Below are 24660 nucleotides of genomic sequence, written 5' to 3' on the forward strand. Positions count from 1 at the left end.
GAGGAGGAGGCAGGGAGGAGGAGGAGGAGGAGGCAGAGAGGAGGAGGAGGCAGAGAGGAGGAGGAGGCAGGGAGGAGGAGGCAGAGAGGAGGAGGAGGCAGGGAGGAGGAGGAGGAGGAGGCAGGGAGGAGGAGGAGGAGGCAGGGAGGAGGAGGAAGAGGCAGAGAGGAGGAGGAGGCAGGGAGGAGGAGGAGGAGGAGGCAGAGAGGAGGAGGCAGAGAGGAGGAGGAGGCAGGGAGGAGGAGGAGGAGGCAGGGAGGAGGAGGAGGAGGCAGAGAGGAGGAGGCAGAGAGGAGTAGGAGGCAGGGAGGAGGAGGAGGAGGCAGGGAGGAGGAGGCAGGGAGGAGGAGGAGGAGGCAGGGAGGAGGAGGCAGGGAGGAGGAGGAGGAGGCAGGGAGGAGGAGGCAGAGAGGAGGAGGAGGAGGAGGAGGAGGCAGGCCTCCCTGCCCCCCTTCACGACTCCTCCTGCTGCTCTCTGGTGATCAGCTCTCTCTACCTGCGGGTCAGAACACAGCGACACACAGGTAACACTCACCTGCTGGTTTGTCTGATGACGATCTATCAAACGGCTCGTCTGTCATGATGAAATGAACCCAGAGCTGGAGAACTTTCTGATTCTGACTGGACTGAACAGAACTCATCTCTGTGTTCGGTTAACTCACAGAATATTACATATTTCTCTTAGCATATATTTTTATATTTTTATTCTCATAGATGTTATAATGCGGCTGAGCAGCATCAACACAAGGTGTCTATTCTAAAATGTCTAATTTAAGTTGCAGCTTCATAAATCTCACCGCTGTAACAGTGAGAGAACTGAAGCAGCCGTCTCACCATCACACGGTCCAGAACCCACAGAACCTCCGACACACTACACTCCTGATCTGAGCAGAACGCTCTGTGGTCGTTGTTCATACCACAGCAGTGTTGAAATGAAGTTTAGACAGATGGAGACAACCTGCATATCCTGTAACATCATTTATAACAATCAGTTATCAATATTACCTTCTGATTGTTTCAGCGCCTGATCGAACTGTCAATAACTTCACTGTCATCACAGAAAGCTGGAACTGACGTGCTTTATTGCAGGTCGTCACTCAGAAATGATAAAACCAAACAGTTACATATCATACAGTATAATGACACTCTGACAGTTACGCTATTATCATTAAAGGAACAGTTCACCCAGAAATATAAACTCCCTCAACCTCTCCTCCTCCTGATGATATAAAGAGGAGGACTTTACATCATCAGGAGGAGGAGAGGAGGACTTTATATCATCAGGAGGAGGAGAGGAGGACTTTATATCATCAGGAGGAGGAGAGGAGGACTTTATATCATCAGGAGGAGGAGAGGAGGACTTTATATCATCAGGAGGAGGAGAGGAGGACTTTACATCCTCAGGAGGAGGAGAGGAGGACTTTACATCATCAGAAGGAGGAGAGGAGGACTTTACATCATCAGGAGGAGGAGAGGAGGACTTTACATCCTCAGGAGGAGGAGAGGAGGACTTTATATCCTCAGGAGGAGGAGAGGAGGACTTTACATCATCAGGAGGAGGAGAGGAGGACTTTATATCCTCAGGAGGAGGAGAGGAGGACTTTATATCCTCAGGAGGAGGAGAGGAGGACTTTATATCATCAGAAGGAGGAGAGGAGGACTTTATATCATCAGGAGGAGGAGAGGAGGACTTTATATCATCAGGAGGATGAGAGGAGGACTTTACATCATCAGAAGGAGGAGAGGAGGACTTTACATCCTCAGGAGGAGGGGAGGAGGACTTTACATCCTCAGGAGGAGGAGAGGAGGACTTTATATCCTCAGGAGGAGGAGAGGAGGACTTTATATCCTCAGGAGGAGGAGAGGAGGACTTTATATCATCAGGAGGAGGAGAGGAGGACTTTATATCATCAGGAGGATGAGAGGAGGACTTTACATCATCAGAAGGAGGAGAGGAGGACTTTACATCCTCAGGAGGAGGAGAGGAGGACCATGTTTGTATTTCTGGGTGAACTGTTCCTTTAACACAGACTGGCCTGCTTGGGCAGAATCTGGCTTCAGCTTCAGTTTCAGTCTACTGGGCGTCTCAGCTATGTACACAGTAGATACACATCACAACGAAAGCGTCCTGCTGGCAGCCGTTTGCTTTACAGTTATGTAACAGACCAAAGAAATCTCATAAGTTGACTAATTATCTAAAACTGAAGCGGTCAGTGAACCACTGGCCTCCCTGTGTTTGATCACAAGCAAAATGTGTTTTATCTCTACAAATAAACCATAAATAGCTCAATTCTTCTGTGTCTAAGTTAAATATGCAAAGTCTGAACAAACACTTATTTCTGTTGAGTAAACAAATACATCCAAAACGTCACTATAAGCTTGAAAAAGACACGTTTTTGCAGCCGTTCTATCCGATATGGCGAAAGCATCTAGTAGTTCCATCATGTTCAGCTGCAGACGGATGAATACAGTCAGTGTTCGCTCAGAGCAGCTGTCGTTTCACGTCAACAGCACGTTCTGTACACACATCGTTGTCTTGAACACGGAGGTCAGAGCGCTAATGTGTAGTTGATAGAAGCCTCATTGAAAACTCAGTTTGGAGGAGATCTGACAGTCTTTGTGGTCTGAACAGACGAGTTTGAATTCACTTCAGTGTCCAGTTTTCTGTTCTGTAGTTTGGACAGCAGCGCGTTCAGGCAACGACAGACCGAACGAATCCAAAACAAAGCATCATCTGTGGTCAGTTACAGCAGGCGGGAAAACTGGTGAAATAATGTCCATGTGTCTAACGGCCTGCTGGCCTCACAGCAGGGAAGAGGAGCTAGCTCATATGTTACACGGCGGCCATTTTCCTGATGTCGCGCTCTGCAGTGTTCCAGGTTTAAAGTATAAATGTTGTTATTGTTTCACTGCTTCCTGAATAATCAGCAGCTGAAGGGACGACACACGTCTGGAGTGACGTCGGGTCATATTTCTCAGTGGAACCACAGATTTGATTATCTGTTAGACAGCAGCTAACGTTAGCATTCAGCCACTTCCTAGCTGATGTTACAGTCTGATAGTGTTAAATGATGCAAAAGGAAAATCAGAAATGAACTCTAAACTAACAACACACTTCTCTGACACATTCATTTAAACCTGGAAGGGAAACACACTGGGTTGTAATCCAATGGCGATGTTAGCCAGCAGGTGGCAGAATGCTAATGTGAGCTAATGTGTTACCAAACAGATACAAACTTCTGCTCTTCATCTGGTTTCAGCTGCTGATCAGGAAGCGATGAGATTAAACCATCTAAAGCCTGAACTTAGCTGCTGTGAGCATCAGATCACTGGAGGAAAACAGCCGCCATGTCGATCAGTTCTACAGGTCCAGTCTCGTCACACTTCACCCTGCCTGTAGATGCTGGGGGTAAAAAACTGAAGGACTTTAAGACAGACAGATGTTTTGGACAGAGCGACCTTCAGACTGCTGTCTCCTGGTCTTCTCTCTGGATCATCTGGTAATGCTGACGGTTCTCCAGATATTCAGCCAGTTCCTGGTCGTTGGCCTTCTCAGCGCGCTGTTTGGGCGTCTCGCCCTGAAACGCAAACATGGAGTCAAACAGGATTCAGGCTCCAGTTGTTTCCTGATCATGTTAATTGGCAACAGTCTGATCTGATCTTTATTCACCTGAATGACACACACATATCTTAGTTTCCACAAGCTGCCTCATCCAAATCCTGAAGGTCCTTTTCAAAACAACTAATCACTTTCACTTATTGATCTGTTATGGATTAATATTTAGCTGCAGAATGCAGAGGGGGGGGGCAGGTCAGAGCAGAGGTCTCACTCTGCTGAGCTACAGAACTGCTGGCTGCACAGTAAACGTTACAGTGTGGAGCGTCTTCTTTCAGTGATGATCTTTGATCAGTTCAGACACATTAACAGGCAGACGGATCAATAGACGGATAGATTCTTTGATAAATGAACAGAAGTGGAGCCTCTCAGCTCCTCTGTAACCCTGCGGAGGATCTTGGCTTCACACCAACACTTCACACACTAACTAACACATGAACTCTTTTCATTCGCTGGAGAGGAGAAAACCCCCTCAGATTATGGGCTGCTTCCTGTTACCACTGGCTTCACCATGACAACCGTGAGCCACGGCCTTTGTGTGTGTCGGAGCGAGGCCGGGGATCCTGCGGCGCTTCGTTTCTCAATGACACACAACATTAATCACTTTATAGAAGTGGGTCAAATACTGCTGGAGATCCATTTAAAGTGCGGTGGGACAGCTCAGGCTGGTGGCCGTCACTGTGCCTGAGAACGACTCACCAAACCGCCTCATGCAGCAGGAAGTGTCAGTCAGCAGCAGCACGTTCTCTGACTGAAAACACCGACTGAATCACGTCAGGATCAGCGAGGACCAACATCCAGAAACAGATGAAGAGAATGAGAGACAGTCAGCCTCAGCTGCACTGATCACTGACGATCAGCTAACGTTAGCATGCTAAAGTGCCAAAATGTAAAAGTGAATTATGTCTTTAACTGCACCAAAGGTCGTAATAACAGTCACAGTTCCTCCTGTGACGCCATGTCCGTCTATTTTCTTTCCTGTTTTATTCATTCATTTCATCACCGGACAGAAATACAGAAATAAAAATGTAAATAAATCAATTAAAGCTGCACTATGTAGTTTTTGGAAAGACATTTTAATCGGAATCAAACTGAATAAACAAACTGACCTTGAAGGACGACACAGTTTATACTCTTTTACTTTGTTTATATGTGGCGGACCCTGCCACCTCTCCAGCCTCAGACAGTGTTCTGGGACTTCATGTGACAACAGCTTGTTTATTCAGTGATGGAGAACAGTTTGTGTTATTACCTCGTTAATATTGTAACTATTAAAATTCACAGCACAGTTTGTGTTCTTCAGCACCTGTGTGTGTGTGTGTGTGTGTGTGTGTGTGTGTGTGTTACAGGTGAGTGTTGTTTACCTGCAGGTCAGTCTTCATGAGCGACGCCCCGGCCTCCACCAGGTAGTGACAGATACTCCTCTGACAGGAGGAGGCGGCTTTATGGAGCGCCGTCTCTCCTCTGAACAACAACATGAACAACACATTGAAATTAAAATGCAAGATGCAGTTTGATAAATGAGATTAGAAAAGGACAGAAACACGACTCACGTCTCTCTCTCCGTCACGTCCAGGTGAGCTGTGGGCACTGAAGGAAACACAGAAACAAAACGCTTCAAAAAAAAAAAACATTTCAAACCAAAGTTCATCTTCACATTCATCACAAACAAACACACGTCTGATAAATAACTTCTTCTACTCAGCGTTAATTTCATTATTACAGTTCAGAGGAACTTTTACAGAAACATAATGTGTTTCAAACGTGTCTCACACACACAAACACACACAGCAGAAAGTAATCCATCACTGCTGAGGTGATTAATGGGACGTCAGAGTTCACCTGCTGCTCCGCAGTCCAACACACCAGTGAACAGAGCTGCATTCACAGGCTGCTCGTCAGGAGGGAACAAACATGTGAAGAGCGCGAGCAGCGAACGAAGGACCAACAGCTCAAAACTGCCATTTACACATCATTAATGCACAGGTGCATTGTGGGAAAGTCTTTCTGCAGGAGAGTCACACATGAACCAAACTCCATGTTGAGTTTTACTGTTAAAGCAAACTGTCAGACATCATCCAGACAAACACAAACACTTCAACACTGACTGTTTGTGAAGTCAGTGTTGGAGTGTTGAAGTGTGTCTGGTCTCCACACAAACACTGAAGATGACAGACGACTGAACATTAGACATTAAAACTGGAAACACAGCCACTCGTTTCGACCGTCAGCTCTTCATACAGGCGTCTTACAGCCACTGTGTGTGTGTGTGTGTGTGTGTGTTGGCGCCCCCCAGTGGAGACATCAGTAAGACACCGTGCTGCTCAGCAACTTCACTGAGAGTTTGAAAAGTGTAATGAGACAGATGTTCAGTTTTCATGACAACACACTTGATGAAACAGTCGTCCTGTCAGAAGAAGCTCTCAGAGGACGAGCTGCAGCTTCTAAACCACAACAACACACAGCTGAAGCGGTGAATCCTGGAGGAGGAAGAGACTCCACCCTGACGGAGGAGAAGCTCCTCCACCCTTCAGATACAGGCTCCACCGTCTGGGTTCATCTTTGTGGAGAACGATTCATCCTGCAGCAGGATAATGAGCCCAGACACACGAGTCCTGACTGTCCTGACTGTCACCAGACCTCCAACACACTGAGCATTTATGAAGGAGATGAAAAGCCTCTCACCATTGTCGATGAGGTATTTGAGGATCTCTTTGCTGCCGACCTCCACAGCGTGATGCAGCAGCGTGCAGCCGGCGGCGTCCTGCAGCAGGATGTTGGCCGCCTGCTGGTGGAGCTCCATCAGCTGCACAACACAGAAAAACTGAACTTTCACTTCAGTTTCATCAAATACACAGAGCTCAAGTTCTGAAACCTTCAGTCCAGCTGCCCAGAACCATCTGGGCATCCAGTGAAGCACAAGATGCAGAAGCCCTGAGAGACAACTGAGTCTGATCTCAACTATTTCCTGCTGCGTTTATGACTTGTGATCTGTGGGAAAAAATGTTTTATCAGGATAATATTCATAACTTCCTCATTTTCTTCCATATGTAAAAACATCAAGACAAAGATTTTATTTCTTTTCCTCAGTTCAGAAATTTTTAGGAGAACAAACTTTCATTTATTACTTATTAATCTTTTTTAAGAGCATGAGCATTTTTTCCTCTCATCAGAAATTATTCCCAGCAGATTCCTTTTGTTTTTTTAATGTGTGGAAATAAAAATGTTCATGTTTTCACAGATGGAAACAAAATGAAGGAACTTAAAGAGGTTTTTTATTCCAGCAGATCATAAAACAGGAGACAGAATCATTTATCACACGTAGAAAACGGGTCAACAGATCCATAACAAGACGGTTCAGGAGAGGAGACAGAACAAACAGAACAAATCCACTCACTCTGGTCAGGTCTTCAGTCCGGATGCAGTCGATCAGCTCTGCATCTGAAAGACAGAAAATACAGTTCAACCCTGTGTCGATCAGAACCAAACGTATCACCAGATCAAGATCGATTTTCATTTTTCAGATTGTTTGATGGAAATCATTTAGAGACATTAAAGTTTAATGGGTCAATCTAAACCCCTGTAAAGACTTTCAGCTGAATCTATTTAAATACTTGAAGAAATCTGTAAAACTTGTTATTCAACAGAACAAACGTTACCTTTTTCAGGGTTGTGTGAGGTAGCACGGGACGGACTGTCAGAGAGACAAACAACCTGTTAGATATGAACCATTAACACACACACACACACACACACACACACACACACACACACACAGAATGTGTCCTACCTAATGATGGGTCTGAAATCAGCGAGTGTTGTGTTTGAGCGATGGACATTGATGATCTTTGCTCCTCTCCTTCAGACGACAGACAGTGAGGACAACATGACAGTGACAGGCTCACTAGCAGCTCATGGTACCAGCAGCACTACAGTGTGAAGGCCTGGTGTCCACAAAGTGTTTCAGAGCTCACTTATTCCCAATGAGTAGCAACGTCTGCAGCAGCAGCCCAGAGAGGAGGCGCAGCACACAGCTGCTGATCTCGTGGCCTCTGCATTAATATTGTCTCCCACTTCCTCCTCGCTCTCATGTCCGGATGTCACATAAAACAGATTTGAAACTACGGAGGATCCATCATACAGCGACTGTTGTCATGGAGACCAGACGCAGCGTTTCTGCTCTCAGCACGTCTCTGCCTGAACAAACACTGTGTGGACGCCAAGGTCCCGAGTGTGAACACACGTATGTACACATACATGTACAGTTTCTATCAGCATGTGACTGAAGGGATGATGAGATGAAGCTCCTTTTGTGAGATCTGACCAATTAAATTAAATAAAGTAACTTGTTTACTTGTAACGTTTTATTATCAAAGCTTTTATTATTAAAATGTTTATTATTAAAGTGTTTATTAAGACTTAACAGAGTATCTTGCCCAAGGACACTTCAACATGCAGACCAGGTGTGTGTGTGTGTGTGTGTGTGTGTGTGTGTGTGTGTGTGTGTGTGTGTGAGTCTGTCTACCTGCAGAGGGCGGTCTTGGAGGAGCTCTGAGATAAAGCATCAGCCACTGAACTGTCACTGGAGATCCTCTTCCTCTGAAAGTCTCTAACCCTGAAACACAGACACACACACCGAGTGTGACGTCACACTCGGGTCTCTAACAGGATGACGCTCACAGTGGGCGGTGCCGGCCTCCTAACTCCCTGCCAACCAAAAATGGACAAAGAGGTGGAGCATGGGTGGAGCTGAAGCATCCTGATTAGGTAAACAAGCCCTCTGAGATGGAAGCTGCCAAGCTAGCTAATGCTAACAAGCTGTCAGTGTTCACACATATGGAGAAGTTAATTTCACTTCATGTAATTTGTGTGAGTTTGAAGAAAAACTCATTGTTGTGTATCAGCGAGAGACTGCGAGCGACGAGCGACACGGAGGACTTCAGTGCGTCCCTGTGGATGCTGATGTCAGCTCCTCTGTGGCGCCATCTGGCAGCGACGGTGAAGATAAATCCACTTTTTAAACTTTAAAATTTGAATTGAATTAAAGTCCTCCAGAAGGGTCCAACAGCACCAACACCATGTGATATGATTTAAAGCAGTGAGCTGTATAAAGCTGTGATGAAGGGATCAATGATCTACAGGAAGCAGCTGTGAACAAGTTGATTTCTGCTGACAGACATTTTAACATGGACTCTTCTGGAACTGAGTCGCTGGTGGAGCCTCTGGTGGCCGTCAGAGGAACTGCAGGCGGAGCTTCAGTGTCGGCTTCATTATTGTTCAAACACACATTTCTGATTTCAGCAGACGTCCTGTCGTCTCACCTGGTTGAGGTTGAGGAGGTGGGGGAGGACGGGGAGCAGGGGAAGGTGAACTGTCTCTGCTGGTCCTGGTGCTCCTCAGAGTCCACCAGGTCCGGCATGCCGGGAGAGGTGCCCACCGTCTCCTTGACAACAAGCTCCGGGTCCAGGATGTAGAGCTCCTCCTGGGAGATCTCCGTCACGTAGTTCAGGTGCTCCTGGAAGAGAAGGAGGATGTCAGGAGACACCTGTCATCTATCAATACGCTGATGTGTTTATTGATCGACAGGATTATGATTCTGAATTAAAATATAGAAGAATTTTGTTACAGTATTTACAACTTCTGACGTTTTGTAAAGTAAATGATTTAATCATCAAAACTTAAAAATATTGTGTGATAAAAGTTTCGACCTGAAAGAAATTATTAGGTATTTAGGTTTTTATTAATTACTTACTGGAAAATAGTTCACTGAATAATATTGAGGCAATTTTCCTTTTTTTATTATTCAATTTAGATTTTGTTAAATACATAGAATATTTACATAAACATGGTTTTCAACTTTATGTGAGTGTCAGAAAACATTCTCTAAAGAATCCTGTCAGTTTACATTAGTGTCTTTCTCCTGTTAATTCATCAAAAACATTAATTGCTAAATTAAATCAGTTTATGAAAATAAATATGTTTCTGTGATGCATGGTCTCACCTGAGCCCGGTCGATCCTGTAGAAACGATCTGCAGTTGTACCTGAAAAACAGAACGGAGCCGTCAGAACTCTGTGACTCGGTGCTGAGAAGCTGAGCATCGGTTTGGACTTACAGTCGAGGAAACACCACTTCATGGACAACTTCTGCGAGGACAGACACTCTCCCTTCATCTCGTCACAGTCCTGAAACAGAAGAGTTTCATCAGGGTCAACTCTGTTTGACCTCTGACATCATCAGATTCATGAATAATCCCTAAATCACCCTGATACACGTCTCTGCTGCAAAGTAGCTCATGACACTTTCAAGTGTAACAGAGTACTTTTACTCTGCAGTGTTGTCAGCTGAGCTGTACCTGGTCCAGGCTGTCGTGCAGGCGCTCGATGAGCAGGCGGCAGGTCTCCAGGTCGCTGTCTCCAGGGACGGTGATCACGCCCAGCGGCATCGCTGCAGACACGGACGACACGTCAACGTCACATCACTGAATCTTTAAAGTTCAAGTCTCCGAGTTAAAAAACAAGAGTCCAAATGTAAACGTGTATTATTATAGACACGTGCACGCCATGTGCACGCCGGTGTAAACAGGAAACAGATTGTGTACTGTGGTCGGTTGCTTAGTTACAGAAAATTAAATGAACCAGACTGTGAAACTCTTCACAGAATCGACTACTCATGTCTCAGATCAGATGAAAAGCGTCCATGTTCCTCCAGGACAGTTTAACCGAACAAGCTGCAGCTGAACCCTCTGCTGACTCACAGGCCTCCTTCAGCTGGTCCTTGTCGTAGTGCAGAGACTCGTACGCCGCCATGCTGATCCGGTTCACTCGGATCTGCAGCTTCTCAGGGACAGGCTGCTGACTGCACACACACACACACACACGCACACAAACACAAATGTTATACTGTGAGCTCAACGTAATCAGTATATCTGTACTGTGGTGTAGGTGTGTGTGTGGTGTAGGTGTGTGTGTACTGTGGTGTAGGTGTGTGTGTGGTGTGGTGCAGGTGTGTGTGTGGTGCAGGTGTGTGTGTACTGTGGTGCAGGTGTGTGTGTGGTGCAGGTGTGTGTGTACTGTGGTGCAGGTGTGTGTGTGGTGTAGGTGTGTGTGTACTGTGGTGTAGGTGTGTGTGTGGTGCAGGTGTGTGTGTACTGTGGTGCAGGTGTGTGTGTGGTGCAGGTGTGTGTGTACTCGTTGAGGTGGGGCATGGAGATCCTCCTCTTGGCCTTCTGCACCATGTTGGCCTGGCTCCTCAGGCTGATGTGGATGACAGACGGTGCCAGCTTGCAGGGCTCCCCGTCCACCTGCATGGGGATGGACTTGAAGGTGGTGAGGGTGACTTCCTTACACTGATGGAGCCGCTCGCCGTGACCACCCACCTGCAGCGTGGCCTGGACACAAACAACCACCGGTCAGTGGCAGAGCTGCCGTGGTGTTGGACGATGGCAGGCTGGTACCGCAAAATTGGGTTTTCATCCGATACCAAATAATGTCGCCAATGCTGATACCAATTAGGGGTTGAAACCAATTATTGGAAATCAAAGGAGACGGAAAATATTAAACATTTGGGAGCAATATTCATTTGTTTCATTGGCTGGTCTACAGCTGACAGCTCACCAGAGACGTCATGGTGAAGCCGATGACCTCGATGCAGCCGTCGTCGTGACGCTGAGGTTCAAAGTCCTGATGCTCACTGGGGTGACCCCAGGGCATGGTGCCGGCACAGTACCTGCAGCAAACACAGGAAAATGCAAAGCAGTTTAAAGCAAAGAGGAAAATTCAGTCAGTCACTTTCTCCTTCACCCCCTGCAGACTGATCACAGTATGGAGACATCTGATGTTTTAAATCAAGTCTCAGCTGCTTCAGTTGTTCAGCAGAACGCTGCAACTCTGTTTTACCGTGAAGCTCCAGAACTGTTCTGTGGACTACAACACCTCACCTGACTTTATATCATCACCAGCAGGAGGAAGAGAGGACTTTATATCATCAGGAGCTGAACTGTTCCTTTAATAGACTAAACATTCCTTCATCACTTTGCACAGATGAAGTCTTGCTGTGTGAGTGTGTAGTTCTGCGTACCTGGGGATGTTGAGGAACAGCAGACACTGCAGCTTCATGTCCTGGACTTTGGCCGTCAGGTCCGTCCCGTCACACTGAGGAGGGAGGAGACACAGACCGGCTCAGGACTTCATACATGAACACAGAGGCAGCAGCAGGGCCAGCGAATATTGATTTAAATTACATTCTATAAAACAAATAATAGATGGTTGTAATTTTTCCTTGTATCCATGTTAATTCATGTTCCTTCTGTAAGAACACAGGACGGTTCAGACCAGATGAAGCCTGGTGAAGGTAAGTACGTAAGTTGCGTAACTCACATTGTGTAATGCAACCTGCATGACACAAGTGACGAAGACGCCTGACTCAGACTCCTCTCTGACTTCATACTGCAGGACAGTTCAAGTGTACGAGTGTAGCGGTGCTGCGTTAACGTGTTGGAAGAGAGAAGCAGCTCAGATTGTTAATCAAAAAACCTTTTTTCCCAAATGATGCTTTAAAGTGAGGCGATGGTTCCAGACTGTCCTCCTCCCAACACATCTGAACACACACAGTAAACACACGATAAAGACGGATTTGATGGTTTGCGATTTTCATTAATGAAAGTTTTAATTAATTCGTTCTGTCTGATGATAATCATGTCGCTGACATCGTGACAGCTGTATGTGGTGTGTGTTCACGGTCGGCTCGTCGCAGCGACTGTGAATTTGTTTCTGTCCATCTTTACTCACCACCACTCTGATGTGCTTGGCGAGGTCTTTGGAACTCCCGCTCAGGAAATCTGAGAAGGCTGTCTGAAACACACACACACGTGCGCACACACACACACGCACGCACACACACACACACACGCACACACGCGCACGCACACACACACGCACGCACACACACACACACACACACACACGCGCACGCACACACACACACAGAAACATTACAAACACTCTAATGTGTGACGCGAGTTAACAGACCAGAGCAGCGAGGACACACTCACCCCTGCATAGAACATCTTATTCCTGAAGCGGCTGTTAAACTTCTCGGGGTTCGCCTCTGAGGACACAAACAGACAAACACGGCTGCTTCAGAACTTCTTTCCATTAAAGCTGTAAGTGACCTGAATAAAAACCCACTTACTGCCAGGAGGAAGCGGACACGCTGTGGTCAGGGTAAATTTAGCTCACTTACATTTCCATCCATCATCTGGTTTCTCAGGTTCATTATACAAGGCTCTAATTAGATTAGATTACATTTTTATTGATCCCTGTTGAGTAATCAGGTCACTGAGCAGCAGAGGAGAGGATGCAGATAAGAATAGAGTAAATATGATCACTGAAGATAACTGGGTCGTCCCCTGCAAACTCACTTTTCCCAGTTGGTGCCACAGAAAGATGTATTTCAGTATGAGGTCCAGACACTAAACGTCTGACTGTGATGATGATGTCTCGTGGTTCAGAGAGAGGAGGGAGGACGTCCTGACCGAGCCACGAGCACTGGGTGGTGGACAGTAGCACAGCTCTCTCTCTCTGTGAGACACTCATGTGTAGTATTTTTAAACTATGATCTTATATTGTGAGTTTGTATGGAATCTATTCTATCTGGACTGAGATGTTTACAGTATTTACTTCTTGATTACACTTTGATTTTACTTTCAAACTGCTTTCCTTCTTTAGTAAAATTAAAGTAGCCTGCCAAAACCTACACACGTGTAAAAAGTAGTTTTCACTAAAAGGACTATTTACAATTAGAGAACAGCTCCCTGCAGACAGCCGGCCTGCTTTCTGCAGATAACCAGTTCAGAGTCTCAGGTCAAGCTTTAAGAGGACCAGTAGAGAAGAGTCGGGTCTTATGAGAACGAGTGTTCTGGAGCAGTCCGACTGCACCCTCTGCTGTTCACACACAGCGATGGTAGAACTGATTCATCTCATCAGATCCATCAACTCTAAGATGGATAGATATCGTTACATCCACCAGCACAAAACACACGACCGGAGAGAGAAAGATAAGTCACTACAACATGTCTTTTTTAAATCTCTGACAGTGTAGTGCTGATGGATCTGGGACTCACCTCTGGATTCATGGAAGCCGAGTGTGACGTGAGCATCGAAGCCCAGACTGAAGTAATTGTTGAAGACGTCGATGGGGAGCTGAAACAGCAGAAATCAGGCGGTCAGAAGGGCTGAAGGTTTAAAGACCCCGTGAATCAACTGAGGCAGCGATAAATGAGACACCTTGTCCGTCTGGTGTTCGTCCCTGTCCTCCGGTCGGGCCTCGGGGTTCGCCTCCACGTTCAGGTTCCATCGGTCCAGCTGGACAATGTTTCCGTCCTCGACATGAGAGAGGATCTTTGTGATGGGTTCATCAGTGTAGCCCTGAGAGGAGAGAGGACGACACATTATCATCTACTGACGGCTGCGGTGGCGCTCTGGGACGTCAAATCACAGAAAATATGAATCCTACATAATGTTGCTTTAACGTTACATGACACAAAGTCATCACGTTATCTTTGACAAATCATGTCCTGCCTCCACCTGCAGACTGACGAGCAGAACTCACCCCGCCCCAGTTCAGAGTCCGGGCCAGGTCGTTACCGGTCCCGAGAGGAAGGATGGCCACGGGGGGCTGAGGGCGGAGCTTCAGCTGGTCCAACACTGACAGGATCCAGCCCACCTGAACACACACACACACACACACACACACACACACACACACACACACACACCATAAACATGCATCACTGTCACAGCGTCTATTTAAAATAGACCGAAACATTTTGTCTGCTTGTGGCTTTAATGGAAACGTGAGTATAGAAGGAGGACGAACACACAGCGTCTGATCTTCAGCAGCTTCACTGTGATGTAAACAACATGTTGGTGATCCAACCATCAAACAAGAAACACTCCAGCACCAGACTCCCTTAACAAATGTGTCAGTTTAGTGAGTTGTTGAGTTGGAGACACTTTATAAACTCTGTGAAACTGTCTCTGACTCATTCTGCATTATTTGGACCTTCTTGTTCATTCAGGAAATGTTCTACATGAACTTCTTTCTGTCTTTGAGTAGAAACATGGAGTCTGTTTGTCTCAGAGATGTTTCATACAGAGCAGCTGTGAACTGATGGACTGAGAGCAGGTGTTCAGGTGTTCAGGTGTTCAGGTGTGAACAGGGACCAAGCTGAGCGCTGAGTTTCACTTCCAGGTTGTAAAGGGTAAACTAATGTTAGTCTTTTGAATAGCAGTAAACAGTGTTAGGCAATACTTCAGGTGTTATGTGAGACCCTCCCTCTCATGTGGTGAACAGTGTTGGACTCACTGTCCCGTCTCCCCCACAGGCCAGGATCCTCAGGTTGGGCACTTTGGCATACAGCTCCAACCTGCAGGAAACAAAGTAAAGCATGTTCAGAGTCACACCGAGACAGACATCAATCCTCCAGACCTGCAGAGCTACGAGACTCTGGGAGGACTGGGAGGACTGGGAGGACTGGGGGGACTGGGTGGACTGGGTGGACTGGGAGGACTGGGGGGACTGGGTGGACTGGGAGGACTGGGGGGACTGGGAGGACTGGGGGGACTGGGTGGACTGGGAGGACTGGGAGGACTGGGAGGACTGGGAGGACTGGGAGGACTGGGGGGACTGGGGGGACTGGGAGGACTGGGAGGACTGGGGGGACTATGGCTGCAGCTTGATTCATGCTTCTGTGTTGAATCGATGTTGTACCTACAGTCTAGCATGACGCGCAGATTTAACTGCATGTTATGTCAGGAATGTTTTTTTAATTTGATGGAATAATTTAGTCCAATCAATTTAAAGAAAGTGGAAATTATGGAGACAACAAGAAGAAAAGATCCATGGCAGATTAAAGACAGAAAGAGTTTGGAAGGTTTATCTCAGACTTGTACTGCGGAGCTGCAGTCAGACGTCAGTGACGGTCGGCCCGACGTCTCCTCGCTGATCCGTCCTCACACAGATACAAACTAACTCTGCGTCGGTGCGGCTGGTCTTACCCCTCTCTGGGTCCTCCCTTTGTCAGGTCGAACACCTGCCGAGGGTTCAGGTACCACATGAACGACTGGATGATCTTCGCTCCCTGAAAGTGAAACACAAATAACACAACAGTACAAACTGAGTGAGCAACACAACAAAGACCGAGTGAAGCATCGACACACTGCTGCTCAGTGACCTTGTGAAGGTTATTGCTTCAGTGCTCTGAATGATTTATTGGGTGTATCAATATGGCGATCAGCTCCTCTCGACTCACATCCTGGAGGAGGAGCGTAGATGTTAAAGCCTGAGGACATGAACTAAACGGACACCGCAGGGACCAGTTCTGCCCTGCGAACATTGAACTACCTGGTTTCCGCCACTCTTTGGGTTCACAAACACCAGCAGAGGCTTCATGAGCTGAGAGGGAAGAGGCTTCACCAGGAACGGCTTCCAGCGGCCATCCTGCAGCTGAAGACAGAGCAGAGCAGAGACTGAGAGACAGAGCAGGAAGGACGACTCTCCTTCAGTAAATATGAACAAATATATATTTAAAAGACTGTAAATATGATGCTGGTAGCTTTACTTTTCACACCAACTTGTGACATAAAAAGATTACTGCCATTAAAAAGTTATTTACAGTCTCACCTGAGAAAAAGTAACTTGTTTTGTTTTTAGTGGCAATAAACTGAGAAAGGTAGTGAAATATTTACAGACAGACAGAATTAGTAATAGATTATTTATGAATTAACACAGCAAAATAACATTTTACTTGAATTGCAATGCTAACGTGTGATGTTTCTCCTTACAAGAGAAACGTCATGTGAAGGTCTAACACTGATATTGACCTTCGTCTTCAGTAAGACAGAGTTCATTACTGTAATCTGTGGCGAGACAGTAATCCACACAGCAGAACAGAACCGGGCCTCTCAGCACCGCCGTCACTTCCTCACCTCGGCTCCCTTTTTGCTTGACTTGTTGCATTTCAGTGACGTCCTTTTCTTCTTTTTACTGGACTTTAAAGATGTCTGCAGACAGGAAGACAAACACATCAGCACCAGTGATTTTGTGTGTGTGTGTGTGTGTGTGTGTGTGTGTGTGTGTGTGTGTGTGTGTGTGTGTGTGTGTGTGTGTGTGTGTGTGTGTGTGTGTGTGTGTACCTGTGTTCTGCGGACCCTGATGATCCAGGTGGGCGGGATGATGACGGCAGCGTGAGCTCCCAGCGAGCAGCACTCCTCGATCTGCTGCAGCATGAAGCACGTCACCTTGTTGTGATACTGAAACACAAACAGGAAGTGACCTCATAAAGAAAGACAACGTGTCGGTTTGACTTTGTGTTACTGTGTTGTTGACACTGAAATAAAGAAGCAAACTTTCTACTCTAAGTTTTGTTGTCGATCCCGGCGAGAAAACAGGATCATGTTACTGTGACAACAGAAATCTAAAGGTATGAAGAAATTAAAAGAAAATAAAGTATATATGTATTGTAAGACAATTAACGATACATACAGAAAAAAATAAATATTACACAACACTACACAAGCACACAGGGATTCACAGTGGATGTGAAGTGTCCTGCAGACTGAACTACAGGGAGTTTAAATATGAAACCGTGTGTGTGACTCACCGCCTGTTTGCACCACGAGCAGCTGATGGCAACAATCTCTTTGCTGTGAAACGAAAACTTCTGTTGGAATCCCTGTTGGTGATAAGAGACTCCGTCAGCTCGCAGGCTCTGATCCTTTAAATCAAAAAGCTCTGAGCGGTTTCTGGACGCTCACCTTCCCACACTGTCGACACTTCCCCGTCTGACGCCTCCTGTGGACCCAGTGGTGTCTCACAACGTTGGACTGAAAGACGACAACACGTTCTCAATGTGACATGATTTTAAAGCTGCTGTTTGTTTTCTGAACCTTTCACACTGAATCTGCCCGGATCATCTTGTGGATAACAGCAGTTAATAAACATCATGACAAAATGAAATGACAGCAGTTTAAATGAGACTGACCTCTCGCACAGCTCGAGATCCTGGTTCCCTAAATGACGGTTTGCACCTGAAATTAATCTGAAGACAGACGAGAGAACGTGAGGACAGAAAACAAACTGTGGCCGAGTGAAGCAGTTAATCCAGAGCTGCTCCAGGCTTCACCTTCTCCAGCTGCTCCATGCACATGGTGTGGACCGATATCTTACATCCGGCACATTTCTTCCTCGCCACTGACTTTTGCTGCAGATGAAGATGACAACAGAATCAGTACCACTCTCCTCCACAGTGTAAGTGACCACAGGGGGCGCTGTGACTCACCAGTGATTTAGCAACGCAGTACTGCTCTCCTACGTAACAGAAGTCTCCAGAGCCGCTGGTCTCAAACCAGATGTGGTCACCGAACAGAGCGTTGTCCTGCGACAGACGACAGTCAAACACTGCTGAGTGTCTAACACTAAAATACAACACAGAAATACTACAAACCTGATTCTAAACATACAAATATCAGCTTAATTAAATGTTTGCTTTAAAAAGAGAACAGCAGTAAGTTTCAGCAAACTTTGCTCGCAGTGCAACAAGAGAACAAAGTCTTCAGACCCCAACAGGTCAGCTGCCTGCGATACAGCACCGACACTTACCAGATCACTGAGAACCTTCATCATCAGCCAGAATCCAAACCATTAACTTCAAAATATCATAGAATTAAAATATCGTTAACGCTGTAAATGTAGAGATGAGATCTGAGAACATGAACCGAGTCTGAATGTCGTCACACAGGACGTTTGTTCAAAGAGACAAGAATGAACTTCAGGTGTCAGGTGTGTGAATGAAGTGCAGTAACTGAACTTCAGTAGTTTTTCTTTTTACAAATGATGAAAGTGACTCACAGTCCAGTCGACGCTGCTGTTGGGCTCCCGCAGCTGCTCCGGCGGTGCAGAAGCCGACACGTCGGGCTGAGCCGCCGCGTGCTGCAGACCCGACTTGGCGATGGCTTTCCTGAAAGAACAAGAAGAAAAAAGAGCTTTGAGGAAAACAGGCCGCCATCTTTCAGCAACGCAGGATTCTTCTCTCTTCCTTCTTATCTGCTGTGAGCCTCGCCTCCAAAATCAAATCAAACCATACAAGGTGAATAAACACAAATTAAAACTACGTCATGGTTTATAAATTGGTTCCTGCCAATATGCTTGTATTGTTATTTTTGGTGCATTTGATAGCACATCAGTTATTATTGGGCCTTTTATTTATTCAGTTTTGATTTGGGCAGTTTCAGTCCTCCATAATTATCTGTTGTTATGTTGCTGGATGTTTTTAATGAACTGAATCTCCCTCTTTGTGCTCTCCACTAGGAAATTAGACAAAGACCCAGACGGACACTTTGTATGTTTTAGCTTGTGGCTTTCTGATTTGACAACACACACACACACACACACACACACACACACACACACACACACACACACACACACACACACACACACACACACACACACACACACACACACACACACACACACACACACACACACACACACACACACACACACACACACACACACACACACACACACAATGAGTAACCTTGGCAACACTCAGTGAGTCATGTCATCGTTAGCATGAGCTGCTAATGAGCTCCATCTCCATGGAGGACGTTTGCATCTGCAGCAGAATCTCAGACATGTTTTATCTTATTCATATTGATGTGGAATGCTTCATGCTTCCTACACGCTGCAGGATGTCATCGGTCTCTGAAACTGTTCAACTGTCCGTCAGTTATCTTTGGGCTAAATCCCTGCACTCACTGCAGATACGCCGCATGTCACAGGACAGTCTCAGACGTTCTAGGAAGATGTTTCCCACAGTCACTGGAGGACTGGACTCTGACTAATGTCTGGACGCATCCTTTTGTCATATGGGTTGTGTAACGAAACAGGAAAATACAACCTCATGAGGGGCATGAATCTAAGGATGAGTGGACACTGGTTACTTAGTATAAATTAAAAAGACTTGAAAAAAATGTGTATTTATCCTTTAAAGGACTCTTTAGTGAAATAAACCTATAGTCACGCCAGCCACCACTAGCATTCAGACAAAATCTGGTATTTGAGCCGTCATGGAGGTCAGGGACTACATACAGCAAGAAGCCACTCCAGCTCTCCATGTTGGAGTTGTAGCCGTGGGCCCCCAGCGGGCTGAGGGCTCCGGGGCCCCTGTAGAAGGCCGGGTGGTTGAGGTAGTAGACTGAGTTCTTGCGGTTGGGCAGCGGGGGGCCTCTTCCTGGCCAGGGGCTCCCAGCCTTGGAGATGGTAGAGACCTTCCTCCTTTTCCTCTGGCTGGAGGCGCGGTAGCGGCTGTAGGGAGCAACGTCTGCCACGATGACCTGAGAGGAGTTCCTGCGGAGGCAGCGAGGGGCCCTGATGAGGGGCCGTGACGTTGACAGGGGCTGGGGAGTTTTTCTCATCACCTCCAGGGCGGTGGAGGTGGAGGGGGCACAGATGTTCTGATCAGGAGACCAGGAGGGGTCCTCCTCCTCCTCCTCCTCCTCTTCAGCCAGCTGCTCCGCCTCAGATAGCTCATCGTCTTCTGATTGGCTGTTGTTGGCAGTGGAGAAACTGTCGCTACTGTCATCGTCTCCATCCGAGTGGAGGCTGCTGGAACGTGAAAACATTCTCCTGTTGTTGGCCCCGCCCCTCATCTCCACCTGCTGTTCTCCGTCCAGTAGCCCCGCCCCCACACCGTCGTCCTCGTCCTCCTCTGCCATCTGGATCAGACTGGCCAGCAGCATGGACGGCCCCAGCAGGTGGGTGTCGATGGTGCGCAGCTTCCCGACCTTTTTCCTGCGTACGGCGAACCTCGGGTTCATGTTGGGGGTGGTGGTGCTGGAACGCCTGCGAGTGTGTCCCGCCCACCTGTTGCGTTTGGGTGTCTTACCCAAACGCCCCCCTCCTGCACAGGGTAACCCCCCTGGCAGCTGCACGCTGGAGCGCCGCCGCTGGGTCAGGCTGGAGGAAGGAAGCCCGACGCTGGACCTGCGACGGGCCTTGCTGGTCGGGACAGCCACGCTGGGCCTCCGCTGGCGGCCAGGTGCGACCTGGTCATCAGCCTGCAGAGCAGCTTCCTTCCTCTTAAAGTGACGGCGGAAAAAGGTGTCCATGTTGGATGGAGAGAGGAGGTCGACTTCTGAAATACTCCTCCTCTTTGCTGTCAGGCGTAAAAAGTTGTTAGAGTGCAGTCAGATCTGCTGCTGACATTACATGTTACAACCAGCAACAGAAACATCCTCGTCTGTCTACAGTTTTATTCAACCAAAACTAAAACTAGTTTTCAGACTTATAGAGAGCTGAAGTCAAAGTCTGACTGCTCCAGATGTTAGAAAAAACATCATGTATGACATTTGTAACAATTCTGACAAGTACAAATCCAACAGTATGTCTTCTTTTCCAATCAGATTTCTAAAAATCAATGTGATGTTTGTGATGTGCGAGTGGCGAGGCAGCGACATTCAGCTCCCGCTAAAGTCGATGTGGACAATTCTCACAAGTCTTCAACACGCGAGGACGGAAACACGAGCGATCTTTAAAGAGCCCTCAGAGCGTGTCGACGATTCAAAGTGCACAAAGGAAATTAAAGGCAACTGAATTTAAAAGACTATTTTAGGACGTTGTGAGTGAAACTCAAACTGAGAGTTAAAATGTGAAGATGAGATCGAACATTATTGCAACAAATAAGACGAATGAGACGGATGTGAGAGTCGAAACAGGGAACAGAAAAGCAGCAAACTATTCTACTTTCCACATATTTATAAAATGTTTCACTTTAACAAACATCATTACCCATCATCCCACAGACCTGCAGGTTAATCTGCACCAGTTGGAGTAACATAAAGTTTCTATGAATAAAAGCAGCAGGACGGAGATGACCACGGTGTCAGACAGCAGAGAATAAAACCTAAGCTGCGATGACATTTGGTGTATTATATATAGTATATATAACATATATAGTTGTTATTTGTGCACACACAGCAAGTACAGCTTAAGTCTGTTAAAATCATAAAGATTTTAATTTCTCAAAGTGTGTTGAAGGAGCTGATGTGTCTCATGTTTTAAAGAAAGAGTTACAGACGCTAGACAGGAAGTGATGTCATGACTTCAGCTCTCTATAGAACCACTGGACCACCTCACTGCCGGTCTCACAGAGCACAAACACAGACAAACAGAGAAGAAGTCAGTTCTGACAGCGAAGACGTCTCACTGTGACGACACAGTTCAAAGGTGATGAAATCAACATCAACACTAAGAGACATTTATTTCTCCATTAAATGATATATTACATATTTGTTAGCATGTTTATGTCTCACCAGGAAAAAATACAGAGATAATGAAACTTAAAAATGGATGGGGGATATTAATCAGACTGTCAAGTGATTAAAAATGAATGTAATTAATTACAAGCTTAGTGAATAATTAATTGCATGTGCCAGTATATGCCATAAGCATTTAAGAATATTTCATTGTATTTTGGTGGATGAGACGATCAGCGAGGCAGGTGACCAGGTGATCGTGTCACACATGCCCACACATGTCATGAGGGTAAAGAAATAAAAGAATTAACACAAAGGTGTACAACTGGTGTTAGTCAAGTGTCTGATCACTGCCACACCTGACAGCCACACAAACATGAATTATAAAACAGTCAGAGGAGGAGGGGCTTCCTGTCCACAGGGGGAGCAGCACGGCGACAGGAAGCAACAGTAATTAAATCAGCAGCTCCCTGCTGCCTGCTCGCCACCTAAACAACAACCTCACACCAGTAATTAGCCTGTGACGAGCACAACAGCACCAACAAGATCAGTTCTTTCACCTACAGCTGTAAGCCAGTTAATATCCACTGGATCGAGTTTTTGAACGTGTCCAGAAATTAGAGATGTTCAGTTTATATCATACATGGAGGAAATGCTCGTGTTTGAGAGAAAATGAACGTCTTCAGGCTGTTCAGTGGGTTTTGGGTCGGTCCAGCAGATGAAAAACAACTCGTTTACAGACACGTTCATCAACATGAGCACACTCCTGCTAATGAATAACACTAAAGTTTCCCTGCAGCACACAGTGGTTAGCCTGATCCCTGCTGTATTTTAGACCACTGGGTCAAATAACAAGAGCTTAGCTGCAGGATGTGACGTGGGCAGCTCTCCAGCTCCAGCTTAGTGACACTCTGCAGGGAAACCTCTCTGTTTGCAGGATGTCTTCCTCACTTTCCCTGTGCAGCTTCACCCGTTACCTGTCTGAGCAGCAGCCAGTCAGTTATCAGGTTACCGCCTGATCAGAGGCCGGCTGACGTCCAACAACTTACTGTAACATCAGCAGGTCACCTGCCGCTGAGCAACAAGTCCTCCAACACTTCACCACGCTGCTGTCGTCATCTGTTCACACACAGTCTACAGCAACCACTTTCATCATCACGCTTCATTATTTAATATTTAATCTGCAGATTATTTGATGCTCCAGTAGCAGAGTAGACAGTAATAGTAAATAGTAGATGATGGAGTTAAGACATGAACTGCAGCTTTTGATGGTTCAGGTTTGGACAGTCAGTGTTGTCAGTAGTAGCGTGTGAACAATCTGCTGTCACATACGTCATCAGATTCACTAGATGCAGCTTTTTATTTGGATCTGCATCAGTTTGTACCCACTCATCGCACCAGCACCAGCACCAGCACCAGCACCAGCACCAGCACCAGCCACTGAACTGTACCGCTCTCATCGAGCTCTGTGCATTATTCTATAGGAAATTAATGAAAATGCTGCAATTTTAAAGAAAGTGAGAAACGATTCCCAGAACTGCCCTCTCATCTGATCTCATAATAAAGTTAATGAGGCTGTCCTCGTGACGACTTCATTTTACTTTCAGTTAAATTTTTCAGCAGTGATGGGCTTTGCTATTTTTAGAGATGTTAAGTTGATGTCCCCATAGAGGACCGAAGCCACACCCCTTTTGGTGACCTCATGACCTTATTTCTGAGAAACACATGTAGAGTCGTCGATGTGGAGACAAATAATGTCGAATAATCGATCACACACGTTGTTTGTCATCAAAGTAATGAAACTTCGTCCTGAAAAAGACATCATAGCTGACGGTGTCGTCAGTGATGTCGTTCCCAAACTTAAATATTGTAGAGCTGGAACCGGAGGGGGCGGGGCTTCTGCTCAATATCCAGTACAAACTGACAATGTGGCAGAAAGTCTCACCAGATTTACACGCCAGTTTGTCTAAGACACTCTTATATTTACACTGACAGACGTATATACATACATGTTATATGTTTCTATGGTTACACTGACAGCAGCAACACAAAGTGTGAAAACGACACACCATTTATCTGCGACTCCAGGACTCTCGCGTCACACTCTCCAGCAGTCGACGTCATCAGTGTCGACGACAGCGAAGCAAGTCACATTCAAACCCAATAATCTGAGGACAGGATGGCTTTTAATGATCTCGAGCTTCACTCTGTAGCTTCTGTATTCAATGTCACTGACAATTTACTGATCAATAGAAATCACCTGCAGGTCGGGCCGGAAGTGGAAGGAAGTCTGGACTTCTATTGGACCCGCAACTAACAACTTGTGGTGGCGCACAGAGTGAACAATAACTGTTCAATATTTGACTTCATATAATGTAAACATACTTCATATAATTAAAACAATATCATTTGTCTGTTGTGATTTTGACTGATGCAGCTGATCTGTGCTCAGAACAAACATGAGACTACAGTACAGAATTATAAAGAGACAGCCAGCTCAAGCATTGTTTATACTGAAGCTTTTCATCTTATAGCTTGTGAGCACGTTTTCTTTGTTTCTTCATCGTACGACTTCATTTTAAACTAGAGTTAATGACAGTACAGGTGACATTCTGCTTCACCTGCAGCAGCCTTATTGTCTCTGTGGCCCTCTGACAGGCTGAGGCTGCTCACCTATTATGATGCTAATGTTAGTTTGACAAACAGCAGCAGACTGATGAAAAGC

At 46.2% G+C, this 24660-nt stretch overlaps 1 protein-coding gene across 1 annotated transcript in view; it reads right to left on the reverse strand.

Moving 5' to 3' along the window:
* Nucleotides 1-1900: 1900 nt before the first annotated feature.
* The window catches only part of dgkzb (diacylglycerol kinase, zeta b), a 35958-nt gene continuing 13198 nt past the window's right edge, over nt 1901-24660 (reverse strand). The window contains exons 2-34 of the mRNA XM_037107098.1: nt 19771-20836; nt 18526-18634; nt 17957-18052; nt 17801-17878; nt 17660-17716; nt 17433-17501; nt 17279-17350; nt 16812-16928; nt 16605-16679; nt 16021-16122; nt 15675-15757; nt 14983-15043; nt 14227-14340; nt 13902-14042; nt 13739-13817; nt 12668-12723; nt 12405-12467; nt 11695-11768; nt 11232-11343; nt 10806-11005; nt 10373-10473; nt 9971-10062; nt 9731-9800; nt 9618-9658; nt 8938-9131; nt 8142-8231; nt 7407-7475; nt 7276-7310; nt 7014-7057; nt 6302-6422; nt 5170-5206; nt 4981-5080; nt 1901-3578 (exon numbers count right to left, since the gene is read on the reverse strand). Coding sequence (XP_036962993.1) covers nt 3462-3578; nt 4981-5080; nt 5170-5206; nt 6302-6422; nt 7014-7057; nt 7276-7310; nt 7407-7475; nt 8142-8231; nt 8938-9131; nt 9618-9658; nt 9731-9800; nt 9971-10062; nt 10373-10473; nt 10806-11005; nt 11232-11343; nt 11695-11768; nt 12405-12467; nt 12668-12723; nt 13739-13817; nt 13902-14042; nt 14227-14340; nt 14983-15043; nt 15675-15757; nt 16021-16122; nt 16605-16679; nt 16812-16928; nt 17279-17350; nt 17433-17501; nt 17660-17716; nt 17801-17878; nt 17957-18052; nt 18526-18634; nt 19771-20789 — 3888 coding nt within the window. The 5' untranslated portion in view covers nt 20790-20836 and the 3' untranslated portion in view covers nt 1901-3461. The remainder of the gene's footprint in view (nt 3579-4980; nt 5081-5169; nt 5207-6301; nt 6423-7013; nt 7058-7275; nt 7311-7406; nt 7476-8141; nt 8232-8937; nt 9132-9617; nt 9659-9730; nt 9801-9970; nt 10063-10372; nt 10474-10805; nt 11006-11231; nt 11344-11694; nt 11769-12404; nt 12468-12667; nt 12724-13738; nt 13818-13901; nt 14043-14226; nt 14341-14982; nt 15044-15674; nt 15758-16020; nt 16123-16604; nt 16680-16811; nt 16929-17278; nt 17351-17432; nt 17502-17659; nt 17717-17800; nt 17879-17956; nt 18053-18525; nt 18635-19770; nt 20837-24660) is intronic.

The sequence above is a fragment of the Acanthopagrus latus genome, chromosome 8, assembly GCF_904848185.1.
Source record: "Acanthopagrus latus isolate v.2019 chromosome 8, fAcaLat1.1, whole genome shotgun sequence".
Lineage (NCBI taxonomy): Eukaryota > Metazoa > Chordata > Actinopteri > Spariformes > Sparidae > Acanthopagrus > Acanthopagrus latus.